The following is a 14791-nucleotide window of genomic DNA, read 5'->3' as shown; positions in this document are numbered from 1 at the left end:
ATAGGATCACAGATAATTATTTTATTATTATGTTTCAAAACTTAGATATATGTTACATATATTCCTTCATATGTATGAAGTATTACACACACAGAAACCTAGGACAACCCGAAAGTCTCCTCCAATCCACTTCAAATTGTAAAATTGCAAGCCCCAAAGAAATAGAAACCTAATTCTTTTCAAAGCATATTTATGAATAATTAATTAAATATTATGCAGTGTACTAAGTGATAAAAGAGAAGCAATTTTTGATCTCTCTTACATAAGATCAGGATGCATTTGCCCACCTAAGAAGCAACAAACCTTCCCTCTACTTCTTCCCTTTTTTCTAAACACGTTGATTACATTGTCTGTGTGTGAGCTTTAAAATCAACCTTTTTTTTTCTTTTGGCTGCGTTGGGTCTTTGTTGTTGCACGTGGGCTTTCTCTAGTTGTGTTGAGCGGGGGCTACTTTTCGTTGCGGTGTGCGGAGGCTACTCTTCGTTGCACTGCGCGGGCTTCTCATTGTGGTGGCTTCTCTTGTTGGGGAACACGGGCTCTAGACGCGTGGGCTTCAGTAGTTGTGGCACATGGGCTCAGTAGTTGTGGCTCACGGGCTCTAGAGCGCAGCCTCAGTAGTTGTGGCACATGGGCTTAGTTGCTCCGTGGCATGTGGGATCTTCCCGGACCAGGGCTCGAACACGTGTCCCCTGTGTTGGCAGGCGGATTCTTAACCATTGCACCACCAGGGAAGCCCCTAAAATTAACTTTTAATTGGAGCGGGAAGCTTCTGGGTTGGATTGGGCTCAAGAAGGAAAAAAATATTGCTCAAAAAATTGCTGTTTTCACAACTCTGAGAAAATTGGTTTTCAAACTTCCTATAAAATCCTTGTTACTGCTCCTTACTTGCCTGTAATGGGAACTCAGCTCTTCCTTTCCTAAAACTATCCTGGAAAATAACGAAGAACCATTCATTGATATTTTAGTTTTCCTTCTGCATTAGTTTCCTGGGGCTGTCATAATAAAGTACCAAAAACTGTGTACAAACCTTAGGGCAACAGAACTTTATTGTCTCACAGTTTTGGAGTCCAGAAGTCTGAGATCAAGATGTCAGTGAGGTTGGTTCCTTCTGAGAGCTGTGAGGGAGAATCTGTTTCATGTTTCTCTCCTAGCTTCCGGTGCTTTGCTGGCAGTCTTTGTTGTTCCTTGGCTTGTAGATGTATGACCCCAATCTCTGATTCATGTTCACATGGCATTCTCTGTGTATATGTTTCTGTGTCCAAATTTCCCCTTTTTAGAAGCATACAGTCATATTGATCTCATTTTGACTTGATTACCTCTGCAAAGACCCCATTTCCAAATAAGGTCATATTCACAGATACTGGGGGCCAGCGCATCAACATATTTTGAGGGGAAACAAACCTATAACACCTTCGAAAATGAAATGTCTGCTAAAATACTAGATAGCTTTCTTATCTAGTGATCTTTGAACACTATAATACAGTGCTGAGGATTTGTGTCTAATCAAGTTGTTGAAACATTTTCTGTTAACTGTCAACTCAATATTTTGTCTAGTGTCTTAATCTTTAAACATTTATCTCATTGGCAGATTGCAACAGCTCAAGCCCTTACTTTATCTTTTTCTTTTTTTCTGAAAAAGTTTTATTGTGCACAGAGGGTAAGGGCTCAGTCCTTCTTGGCTGCCGCCTTCCTCATGGCGGCCAGGGCATTGCTCAGCTCTTCTCTCTTCCTCTTGGTATGGATGTGTGTCCCCACCCTTTTCTTGACGAACTTGAGGGCCCGCTTGGCCTTCGAGACCTTGAGCAGCTCCATGGCCCGCCGCTCATAAGGGATGAAGCAGCACACGTCCCGGATCACGTCCTACACGAACTTGGTGTGCTTGGTGAGGCGCCAGCGGCGGCGTCTGTGCCTCGGCTTCCTCACGTCCTTGGTCACCTTGTGGCCCTTGTTGAGGCCCAAGGCCATGGGTAGCGCAGAGCCATGGCTGCTGCTCTGCAATGGCAGCCGCGGCGGAAGGGCCTCCGACGCGCGGAACTCTGGGATTTCTACCAACACGGGGTGGCAAGTGCCAGAGAGGCCCCCTTACTTTAACGTATTCATTCAATCCACACACCAGTTTTAGATGCCATTGTTCAGTCGCTAGAATGCAAAAATTAAAATAACTTAGTGCTCTTAAAGGCATGGATAAACAGCCATTCATTCTTTACCTGGAGGAGTGCAATGCTGTAACATTTTTGGAAAGTACTATATCTATGGACATATAAACTGTAGAGACCTACTGAGGAATCTAGTTTACATAAATAGAAACAACCAACTATGTAATTATTCACCCATGCACATACTTGCCCCAGTGCAATGGGAGTGGAGAGGGCATTGCTTCCTTGGAACAGTCCACGCCCGCAGGGATGCAGGTGTGGTAAAGAGAAAGAAGTATATTTTTAAAAAAGATATTTACATAATGGGTATAGATTCTGAACAAAGTGAGAAAAATAGGAGAGTATCATCGCTATCTCTTGTGTAACAAACCACCCCAGACTCAGGGATGTAAAACAACAACCCCCCAGCCCCCACTTTTTTTTAATGCTCATGGATTCTGTGATCAGGAATTTGAACACGGCATAGTGGAAGGGGTTTTCTCTGATCCACAAGGCCTGGGACCTTAGCAGACATCCAATTTTTTTTTTTTTCCAAATAAAGCAGTTAAGGGTGATTCAAATAGCTGAGGGCTGAAATCATCTAGAGGCTTCTTCATTTACAAGTCTGGCTTCTGGGCAAGGATGACCCAAAGGCTGAGCTCAGCTGGGCCTGTCAACAGAGCATCTCTAAGTGGCCCGCCCATGTGGCTTGGGCTTCTCGCTGGTGCCTGGAGTCCAGGAGGGGGCATCCTGAGGGGGAGCATCTGGAGAGTGAGCATTCCAAGCTGCAAAGCTTCTTCAGACCAAATCTTAGAACATAGAACCATTCTATTCATTGCAAGTAATTCCCAAAAGCCAACCCAAATCCAAATGGACAGGAATTAAGCTTCCATTCTTGATGGGGAAGTGGTGGTGGTCACACTACGGAAGAGAATGAGGGATGGGAGATGTTGTGGTTCACTCTGGAAAACACAATCTGCCTACAACAAGCAGGTAGAAGAGGAAAGTGTCACCTCTGCACTGATAAGGGAAAACTTGAAGAACAGAAGTTTAAGTGGGAGCCAAGTGGTTCTGCAGTGGAAGATAGGATTACAGAGCCTTCTGCATTGAGTCACAGGCAGCCCTGGACCAACGCTGAACTCCCCGTGTAGAAAAGAAGAGACTGACTACTGTATGTGAGATTCATGTGCGTATATGTGTACATTCCCAGATTTGGACTCCCAAAAGCATTTCAATTTTGGAATAGGGCAATAGAAAATGTCAGATTTTCCTCTGAAATAGATATTGTCAAGAGCCTTGACCTTAAACTTTTAACTGACAGCATCAGTGAATCAAAGCAGCCTTCACAAAGCTCATTTATTGTAATCAGAACCTAGAAAATATATCGGCACTCTCTCCTGCCATCACATTTTCCTGGCATATACTCCAACACTGGAAGAATTCAACCATCTTCTCTGTGCGTGTGTCCAGAAGGTAAACACTGCTAGAGAAATTCTCTTAGTAATTACACTGGCTTCCCTTTAAATTAATACTTTAAACCTCAATTAGACTCTTAATACAACACGTTCCTCTGATTGGCTCCCTTTTCCACTCTCAGAGACTCCTCATTCCTCCTATTAACACCCCCATTATACATTTCCTCTCTCAGAAGCACTGTATCATAACTCATTGTAACAACAGAAGTATCAGAAATGAACTCTCCAATTTCTTAACATTTTATCTATGGGTCTATCTGCCCCTGCACCCACATTCTCCTTTTTTTTTCTCCTGTTACAATTGAAAAAGTGTCCCTTTCTTGACAGGGGAAATTTTCACATGTGCCCTAGATCCTATAGCATCTCACCTTCCCAAGTATTTTACTTCTTTGGTGATGCTTTCTCCATCCCTGATTACCCATCTCTCTCCGCTTGTCTTGAAAGCCACTCGTCTCTCTTCCCTACTGGCCCTGGTTCCCAGTGCTACAGTTACTGCAAGCTGAAATTCCCACACTCTTTCAACTGCTGGCTCTGACTGGGATCAACCAAAGAGAGGCACTGGCAAGAGATTGGGGAGTGGAAGGAGAGCCAGAGGGCCCCCCTCTCTCTGTGCCTCAGATAGCATCTCTTCCAAGAGCTGCATGTCCCCCCATAACTCCAGGGCCACTTTGGTTCCTGGCCAGGTAACCCCAGCCACTGAGCTCCTTTGTCCCTTCCATGGGGAGATGGTAGCAGTTTTCTGCTGTTGATAATTACCAGTTGTCTCGCTGTCCCTGGTTTGGCCTCTCAGTGTTTCCATCACCTTAAAACCAATTCCCTGGATTAATTTTCCTCTGTTTTAAATATTAAGGGAGGCTTCTCTTTTGCTGGTTGGACTGTGACTGATAAACTCACTCTCCAGTGAATCATTCCCAGGAGCATGTGAATATTCCACAGCACTCTCCTCACAACTCCCTTCGGTTACTGTTCCTGGTTTCTTGCCCCTTAACAACCAAACTTCTCTAAAGAGACATCCATAATGATGGAGTAATTCCCCTCTAGAAACCTATCTTGAGAGATAATACAAGATGTGGGAAAAATTATAAGCAAGAATGTTCACGGTAGTAATATTTTTAGAATCTGGCATACAGCCGGTGTCAACCAAACAAAAAATGCAGTGTGAGAGCTGTGAGTTCACTTTCATTTGGGGACTTACTGAGGACTATAGCCCAGGAGACAGCGTCTCAGATAGCTCTGAGAAACTGCTCCGAAGAGACGGGGGGGGGAGGTCCGTCTATGTATGATTTGGTGAAGGGGCTATGTGCAATCAACCCCCCAGCTCGGTAGAAGGCTGCTGCTAGTCACGAGGAACAGATGTCTCCCTAAATGATTTTATTGCTTTTCTAAGTATGAGGAAATGCAAGAAATAGAGCTCCTAAAGTTTTCTCCTGAAAATATCTAACTATCTGAAGGCCTGTTCTGTCAGTTTCCCCAGAGCACAAAGTGCCTCATTCCTGATCTCCCCGCTGAATTCTTTCAGGGCCTGTTGAAGGTCAGTGACTGCAGTGGCCATTGACCTAATCCTTGTAGAGCTGGATGGCAAGTGACATGCTTTAGTTGGCACAGGATAGCAATGAAAATTTATTAGATAAATGGAAGAATAAATGAAGAGCAAAAAAAGGCAACATTTAAAAGTCTAATTAAGGATTAAATAAAAATTTTACCAAACTTGTAATTGCTTTTTGATTTAAAGGTGATACAAAAACAGTTAAAAATTTAAAGAGATTAAAATATTCCTAAAATCCAATAATAATAATAATGTTATTATTATGTTATAATAATAATTGGAGTATTATTGAATTATTATTATAATAGCTATAATTATATAATATTAGCTAATATTTATTAAATACTTCTTATGTGCCAGATGCTGTGCTGGGGGTTTCTCATGTATTACCATATTCAGTTAACACAGTGGCCCCATGAGGAAAATATTTTTTATTTCCATTCAACAGATGAAAAGCTGAGGCAACAGAAGTTAAATAACTCACCCAAATTAGAAAGTTTTGGAGTAGAGATTTGAGTTCAATTTGCCTAACTCTAGAACCCAGAACCACTAACCATAGTCTCAATACACTAACCTATTCTTAAATTTTTTTGTTTTTTAATTTTTTAATTGAAGTATAGTTGATGTAACATATTTATTTTTATGTACCATCTCCCAGATGTTGTTCATATGCACACATATTTTACATAGTTGTAATTATAGTATAGACATATTTGTATACTGATTTTTTCTTTTAAATATTAACATTTCTGCTATTTTTACGTAGTTTTCATAATCATCATTTTAACAATTGCTTACTTTTCCTAATATTGATTTACTATCATTGTATAATTATGCAAAAAATTACCCTATCATTAGCATTTAGATTGTTTACAAATTTCTTAAATCAGTATAGATGACATTGCAGTGTACACCTTTTTAACTTTTGCTGAATTATTTCTTTGTGTAAATTCTTAGGAAAGCAATTAATGGATCAAAGACAATTTTAATAGTTTTTGCTATAAATATTGCTTTAATTTCCATAACAGGTCGTGATATGCAAAGAGGCTAAACAATGCACCAAATTTGCCACAAGCTTGATTGCTTTAGGTACAAAATTTCTTTTTAATGCTTGCTAATTTGGTAGATGTGAAATGAATATTTAAATTAATGTGTATTGAACATCTTCTGTGTGCAAGGTAAGAGATCATCGTGTGTCACAGAAAATATTTGGAGAGATGCGCCAGTCACTTAACTAAGTAAAATCTAGTATAGGAAGTAACACAAGTAAACAAATTGCTGTAATACAAGGTAGAAAAGATAAATTGTATTAAAGCATCACGCAAGCCAATTCAGTTAAAGAAAGGCAAGATTATCTCCAGTAGAGGATAGGGAAGACTTCAAAGAGAAGGTTTTCAAGATGGCTCTTAAAGGAAAGCTAGAAACTCAACAAAGCACATAGGGCGGGAGCAGACTTGTCAGCAAAAGGGAGAGAATGAACAAAATAAGGGTGCAAAACAATGTAGTTGCATTTAGTGAACAGCTGTGATTGGTCTATAAGCTCAGAGTTAGAGCCAAGGGAGAGAATGATGGAAATGTTTGAGGTTTTAAAGGTGTCAGAATGAGACTGAGGTGGGGAGGTGGGGGTGGGGTAGAGGGACCCATTGAATGGTTTTTAGCACCAGCCTCATTGTCCCTGTATTTGATTTTGAGTAACCTGGAAACTGTAGATTTAGAGGAGTGAAAAGGGAAACTGGTTTGAAGATGATTAGAACTTTTAAAATCTGTAAAAGTATTAGAACCTGAAGTGTGGTTGCGTAGTATGAATTGACAAGAAGGGACAGATGAGAAAGACATTTTGGAGGTGGAATCGACAGGACTTACCAAGTGCAGATGTATAGGGTGAAGGGCAAGAGGGATGTGAAGATGCCCTGAGGTTTGGATTTGGGGCACTAAGAAACTGGTGGTGCATTAAGGAAATTCAGGACACGTAACTGGTTTTGTACAGAGGAAGGAATGAAAAAACACTGGTGTGAACATACTGAGTTCCTTTGCTCCTGAGTTTCTCCTTGTTCAGATTAGCTAACATTAGCTGTAGTAATTTCAGAGGCAAATGGAAACATATATTCCCTATTGCTCTGCTTTCCAGTTGCTTATCCTCTAATAGAGAAAATCACAGGTAGAATTAAACCACAAGTTAGAGGGATATTAAGTGTAAAACAGACACTCAGGAAAGAGGTTTGTGAGGACACATGCCAGTCTTTACTACTTTTAACAAAACCAGACAGAGGGCCCTTCCCACACTTGGGAATGTTCTCTACCTGCCAATGATCCGCCTCCTGACTCCATCACCCCTGCCCTCTGTTGACCAGAGCTTGGGTTTTATTTTCTTTGTGACAAATATTTCACCCAAACCAAAGAATATGTTGTGCTCTTCAAAGGCCAGTTGCTAAATCCCTGAAAAGGGGCACTGGCAACAGTGCAGGGTGGACACAGGGGATAAGCTTCAGGGAAAGTTGGACTCCATAATGCAAAATTCTTTCCTGCTCTTTGCTTCTTTTCCTAGGAATCTTTTTCAGTAATGGAAACAGGTGGAAACAAATGCGACGCTTCTCCCTCATGACCCTGAGGAACTTTGGGATGGGGAAGAGGGGCCTCGAGGAGAGGGTCCAGGAGGAGGCCCAGTTTCTGGTGGAGGAGCTCAGGAAAACAGAGGGTGCGTTCCATTGACCATCCTTTGGGGCAAGGGGCTTCTACACACAGAGCTTCCCACCAAAGCTCCTCCTTTGGGAGGCACGCAATAGTCCACAATCTGCTCTATGAGTCAGGGCATTGACTAGGAAAAAGGCAGCAGGAAGAAAATGACCCAAAACTGTTACTTAGGACTCACGAATCCTTTTGTTTGGATTCATCTCCCAACTTCGGCACTTACTGGATGTGTAAATTTGGACAAGTTACTTAACTTTTCTAAAACGCAGTTTCCTCATGTGAAAAATGGGGCTAAAAATCAAACCTCAGAATGAGGGTTAAATAATAAAGTTTGCAAAACATTTACACAGTATCCAGCATGTATAATACTCCATATTACTTGTTGCTCTTATGGCTATTACAGTATTGCAAAACGTTACAGTTTGCAAAACATTTACACAGTATCCAGCATGTATAATACTCCATAATATTACCTGTTGCTCTTATGACTATTACAGTATTCATTGAGTAACATAATAATTAGTAGTAGTAGCGTAGTATAATACTATAGAGCATGTACTACTAGTAGAAGATCCCTACATCCTAATTTGAAGAAGTTTAGAGAAAATAAAATATAGGTATCAATCTGAGCAAGAGGGAGGCCCTGTTCTTGAAGCCCTAATGCAAGCTGATGAAAATTCTAAATGTTAGAATTTTTTTTTTCTCACATCAGCTCAGCCCTTGGACCCTGTCTTCATCCTCTCCTGTGCTTCCTGCAACGTGATCTGCTCCGTCCTCTTCAATGAGCGTTTCCACTACAACAATAAGACGTTACTCTCCCTGTTGAGTGTGTTAAATAAAAATTTTAATCGAATAAGCTCTCCCTGGAACCAGGTAAAGCCAAGTCTGCATCTACCCTTGCAGTTGATCTCATGGGGGCACTGGGAGCCCATAGGCAGGGTAAAGGGCTGTGAGCTCCCCACCCTGCCCCATGAGCACGTGCCAAAACAAGCACTGTCACCTTCCCACAACGTGTGTCTTGTCGAGTGGATGAGTGCAGTGTCGCTTACCCCAGCACCTATGGAAGGCTGCCCTCTGCTTGCTTCTGTGAGTTGACTCCCACAAAAGAAGACATCACGTTCCCCGTTGCCTATGTTTCTTTTAAGGCCCCTACGCACATTCTCCCCTTCTCGACTCTGAGGTTGGCCAAGGGTGATTGAGCAAGGAGATGGGAAAGGGCTGCTCTCTCATGTACGTGATGGTCACCTTCCCTTCTTTTCTGCTCAGAAGCTTGAGGAAGGGATTCTCCCTAGCCAGACCCCACAGAGGGTTAGGTGCTCCACTTAGAAACACTGGTCTCTCTTCACAAACTGAATTGCTGATGTATTTTTTTTCTCATTTTAGATTTACAATCTATGGCCAAAACTCATAAAGCATCTCCCTGGAGAGCACAAAGCATTCTCAAAAAGGCTTAATGATGTTAAATATTTTATTCTGGAAAAAGTGAAGGAGCATCAGAAGTCCCTGGATCATAATAACCCTCGAGACTACATTGACTGTTTCCTCAGCAAGATGGAGCAGGTACTGTATGTGACATCTTTCCCTGGTATTATATTTTATCAGTCCATGGAAATGCAGGAAAGCATAATCACACCATGTAGGTAATTCTTTTTTTTTTTTTTAATTTGGTTGTGCTGGGTCTCAGTGGCGGCAGGCAGGCTCCTTAGTTGTGGCATGTGAACTCTTAGTTGCATCATGCATGTGGGATCTAGTTCCCTGATGAGGGATCTAACCCAGGCCCCCTGCATTGGAAGTGTGGAGTCTTAACCACTGCGCCACCAGGGAAGTCCCCATTTTGGTAATTCTTAATATTTTGATATCTTATGGCAATGGGGTACACTATTAACAATAACAAAAATTTAAAAATAGTCCAAAGCCCTCTTTTTCCTTTGTATTTTTATTTACTTCCTACACTTGGATATTAGCATTTAATGAAGTGTTCTCGATACATATTTACAATGAGCTACATATATATATATATAAACATGTATATATATATATATATATGCATATTTCTGAGCATATATTTATCTTGGGGTGGCTAAACACACATGCATCTTCTCTACACATTATTTACACATACATAGTCAGCCATTTTTGCCACAGTGCTTCCCAGGTAGCATGTCATAGACCAATACATTATAAAAACTGGATTGTGTTTTCCCATAGAACAATCTTGTTATTTGAAACTGGTGATGGATAAAGGGTTCTAAGACAAATACATTATACGTTAACCATGGATGGTATTAAACATATTGAATAGCAAGTATCACACAGCCACCAACCCTTAGAACATCACTGACATAAAATACCAGCATGAGTGTCCAAGAGAACATCAGTAGAAAAACAGTCAAGACTGTGACAAACAATAGATTGTAAAAAAAGATATTTAAATGTATATACACATATAACAGCTTAAAACCTGAAAATAATTCTTTCAACCCTATAAAATTAACCTCATTTATGCCAAATTTCCCCAGATATATATAAACAAAAGAAAAACCACTCAAGTATATCATAAATGTGCAAGTTATAGCAAACAATTAATAATAACTTGTTTAGTCTTCTTAATCTCTAGGAGGGCTGATTTGGAAAGCTTGATTTCCTTAGAAAACATGTTGAAGGAAGGCATATTGATGCCCTGTTTTCTTCTTAGAAATTTCCCTGGGGTCAGTAGAGTCATTCAAGCTCATTCCACTTATCAACAGCGTACATCGAAATAGCCTCTTCATTCTGATGGAAAAGTTTGTTGTTGGCTCTCAGAGGACTAGATGTTTGTCTGGAAAAGAGAGAAAAAAATAGCCAGGTTTTTAATTCAATCATTTAAAGATTTTATTTAGCACCAACTCTGTATCAGTCATGGTGCTTGGTAAATGGAATAAAATGATGAATCAGATACTACCCTGTAATTTTCTTTCATAGCACTTATCATAGTTTAACAAAATATTTATTTAATTTACCTCTATATTCTCCACTACACTGTATACTCCAAAGGGCTGGAGTACTGTCGATTTTTCACGCTTTGTATCATCAGCAACTAGCACAATGCCTAAAATATTGTAGATGCACATAAATATTTATTGAAATAATTATTGAATTAATTAATTAATAAAGATACAGTCCTTGACTTAATGGAGCTTACAGTCTAGTGCAAAGATCATCAAAACAAACAGTAACAATGAAGTGCTAATAGGGGAAGTACAAGATTGTTATGGGAGAATGTGGCAGGAACGCTAATGCTAGTCTAATTCGAGTCAGGAAGGGACTTCTAAACCAAGGCCCAGTGGATACATCCCTGCTCACATAGGTGAACAATTGAGCTGAGAGCTGAAAGGTGAGTAGGGATTATCTACATAAAAGTAGCAAAGAAAAATATACCAAGCAGAGGAACAAGATGTGCAAAGGCCCTGAGGCAGAGGGAAGCTTGGGGCTATGAGGGGGTAGAGAGAAAGTCAGTGTGGCTGGAAGGGAGGGAGCAGGGGAGAGTGGTAGAGAAGCTGAAACAGCAAGAGGTCAGCAGGCAGACCATTCATGCAGGGCCTGGCAGGACACATTAATTAGTTTAGCTTTTATCCTAATATCAGTGAAAATCATTTGCAGGGTCTAAGCACTGTGTAAAGGATGACCATATTTGTGATGTGGAGAACAGATTGTAGGGGTCAACAGTGGATGCAAGGAGAACAGCTAGGAGTTGTTTCAGGGTAAATTTTCTGGTGGCAGAGCCTAAAATAGGGATTTGTGTGGAAGTGATTTATTAAGGGAGTGCTATCAGGAGAAACTTCTATGTATGTGAATGAGAGAAACAGGATAAGGAAGGGGAAAAATTAAAAATAGATGTGGTTTCAGGTGAAGCCTAGTCTCTACCTGATCCTACAGGGGGCTCTAGAGTATAAATTGCACTGCAGAGTTTGTCCTTCCCTGGGGCAACGGAGCTGGGCTTTTGTACTCTTGCACCTATCAGTCATTGGTCACAGGCAGCCCCATGAGGGTGGTCTGGGAGACTGATTCCCTCCCAGGCTTCTCTTGTCAGTGTGGCTCCGGTGTCCAAGGGACTCCAGAGAAAGTTGCAGGTGTGAGCCAAAGCAGCTGTGAGGTAGGTTATCAGAACCAGTAAAAGGGATCTGAGCAGGGCACCAATAGCATTTTCTGTACGAGATGATTGCACTGGCCCAAGGCAAAGAAGATGGCCAAGGGTACTGGTGGTGGAAATGAAGAGACGTGGATAGATTTGAGATACTTTTAGGAGGTAAAATTAACAGTCTTGGTGGTGAGTTGGGAAATGCAAGAGATGAGGAGCTGTGTTCCTGGCTTGCCTAACTGGATGGAAGCTGGGGCCATTCACCAATACAGGAAACACTGGAAAGGGACCATGGACAGTTGTTAACATACATACCAAAGCCTTGAGATCCTCTGAAAGAGTAGAGGAAGGAACAAAAGAAAGTTGATACGCCAACATCTGGATTTCAACCATTCCTTCCTCTCCTGCCCTCCACATCTATTTTTCCTTTAAGATAACTATCAATAGAAAATGGGTAGAAACTTCTGAAGCATTTCTGCTTTCCTGTAAGTTTTGTTGCATTATGTTTTAATCTCTAAACCTTACTACATGACAGATTTGGGTGTGTTAAGAATTAAACAAAATGGTGGAGTTCATTCTACTTAGCTAAATTACAGAGTTAGAACATAAATAGAAGATATATTGATATTTCCATTTTCTCCCTCACTCTCTTCCCAAGCAAAGATTTTTAAAAACCTACTGGAACTTTCTGTTGTGAGGGAGTTATTTAAAATGCTCAGTATTCCAGATCAAGGCAGTAAGAACTATAGGTAGGAAGTGGCAACGTGCCTAAAAACTTGGACATCCATATGCAGAAATCATCCCATTTTGAAATGAACAGGAGAGACATGGTATAAAGAAACTGAGTTAAGAAAAATTTGATTCAGAGCTTTAAAAGTAAAGCTAATAGTTAAAAGGAGTGCTCTAATACTTTTCTTAAATTTAAAAACAGTGGTTTAAAAGCCCACCAAAAGTTAATCAGCAATGAAAATAATTTAATTATAGTGAAAAATAGAGATTTTATTAGCTTAACTAGTTTATATATATTAAACAATAATTTATTCAACAAATTCTTAGTCTGGCTATTATGCCAAGGGTTGGGGATACATCAACGAAGAAGATTTAATCCCTATTATTTTTAGTATAGTAATTGTAAAATAGAAAGCTCAGGGATTGGTTCAAGATGGCAGAGTGGAAGGACATGCACTCACTCCCTCTTGCGAGAGCACTGGAATCACAACTAACTGCTAACAGTCATCGACAGGAAGACACTGGAACTCACCAAAAAAGATACCCCACATCCAAAGACAAAGGAGAAGCCACAATGAGACAGTAGGAGGGGCTCAAGCACAATAAAATCAAAGCCCATAACCACTGGGTGGGTGACTCACAAACTGGAGAACAATTATACCACAGAAGTCCACCCACTGGGACTTCCCTGGTGGCACAGTGGTTAAGAATCTGCCTGCCAATGCAGGGATCACGGGTTCGATCCCTGGTCCGGGAAGATTGCACATGCTGCAGAGCAACTAAGCCCATGCACCACAACTGCTGAGCCCATGTGCTGCAACTACTGAAACCCATGTGTCTAGAGCCCATGCTCCGCAACAAGAGAAGCCACCGCAATGAGAAGCCCACACACCACAACGAAGAGTAGTCCCCACTCACTGCAACTAGAGAAAGCCCGTGCAACAACGAAGACCCAACACAGCCAAAACTAAATAAATTAAAAAACAAATTCTTAAAAAAAAATTGAAAAAAAAGAAGTCCACCCACTGGATTGAAGGTTCTGAGCCCCAAGTCAGGCTTCCCAACCTGGGGGTCCGGCGACAGGAGGAGGAATTCCCAGAGAATCAGACTTTGAAGGCTAGCAGGACTTGACTGAAGGACTTCAACAGGACTGGGGGAAACAGAGACTCCACTCTTGGAGGGCACACACAAAGTAGTGTGCACATCGGGACGCAGGGGGAAAGAGCAGTGACCCATAGAAGACTGAACCAGACCTACCTGCTAGTGTTGGAGGGTCTCCTGCAGAGGTCGGGGTGTGTGTGGCTGCGTCTCACCGTGAGGGCAAGGACACTGGCAGAAGTTCTGGGGAGTACTCCTTGTCATGAGCCATCCAGGAGTCCACCAACAGCCCCACCAAAGAGCTTGTAGCCTCCAGTGCTGGGTCACCTCAGGCCAAACAACCAACAGGGAGGTTGATCAGCAGATAGCGGATTAAAGTTTTACTGAGCTTCTTCCCACCAGAGCAACACCCAGTTCTACTCACCACCAGTCCCTCCCATTAGGTAGTTTGCACAAGCCTCTTAGATAGCCTTATCCACCAGAGGGTAGACAGCAGAAGCAAGAAGAGCTACAATCCTGCAGCCTGTGGAATGAAAACCACATTCACAGAAAGACAGACAAAATGAAAAGGCAGAGGACCATGTACCAGATGCAGGAATAAGATAAAGCCCCAGAAAAACAACTAAGTGAAGTGGAGATAGGCAACCTTCCAGAAAAAGAATTCAGAATAATGATGGTGAAGATGATCCAGGACCTCGGAAAAAGAATGGAGGCAAAGACTGAGAAGATGCAAGAAATGTTTAACAAAGACCTAGAAGAATTAAAGAACACACACCTAGAAGAATTAAAGAACAAACAAACAGAGATGAACGATACAATAACTGAAATGAAAAATACACTAGAAGGAATCAATAGCAGAATAACTGAGGCAGAAGAACGGATAAGTGACCTGGAAGACAGAATGGTGGAATTCACTGCTGTGGAACAAAATAAAGAAAAAAGAATGAAAATAAATGAAGACAGCCTAAGACCTCTGGGACAACATTAAATGCAACAACATTCG

The 14791-nt window shown here is 41.3% G+C and overlaps 1 protein-coding gene and 1 pseudogene across 2 annotated transcripts in view; one reads left to right on the top strand and one right to left on the bottom strand.

Moving 5' to 3' along the window:
• LOC113623309 (cytochrome P450 2C23-like) overlaps positions 1 to 14791 on the top strand; it is a 32787-nt gene that overhangs the window by 4161 nt on the left and 13835 nt on the right. The window contains exons 2-5 of one of the 2 annotated variants that reach the window (XM_027112310.1): positions 6185 to 6245; positions 7702 to 7851; positions 8557 to 8717; positions 9228 to 9404. In XM_027112310.1, the coding sequence (XP_026968111.1) occupies positions 6185 to 6245; positions 7702 to 7851; positions 8557 to 8717; positions 9228 to 9404 (549 nt within the window). The remainder of the gene's footprint in view (positions 1 to 6184; positions 6246 to 7701; positions 7852 to 8556; positions 8718 to 9227; positions 9405 to 14791) is intronic. The other variant, XM_027112311.1, reaches the window with a different exon arrangement.
• On the bottom strand, positions 1618 to 5389 carry LOC113623311 (60S ribosomal protein L36 pseudogene; annotated as a pseudogene).

Source organism: Aethalodelphis obliquidens, unplaced genomic scaffold, assembly GCF_003676395.1.
Source record: "Aethalodelphis obliquidens isolate GAN/ISIS:26980383/991018 unplaced genomic scaffold, ASM367639v1 scaffold11, whole genome shotgun sequence".
Classification (NCBI taxonomy): domain Eukaryota; kingdom Metazoa; phylum Chordata; class Mammalia; order Artiodactyla; family Delphinidae; genus Aethalodelphis; species Aethalodelphis obliquidens.
Note: the sequence above shows the minus strand (reverse complement) of the source record. Positions and strands in the feature narration are given on the sequence as shown.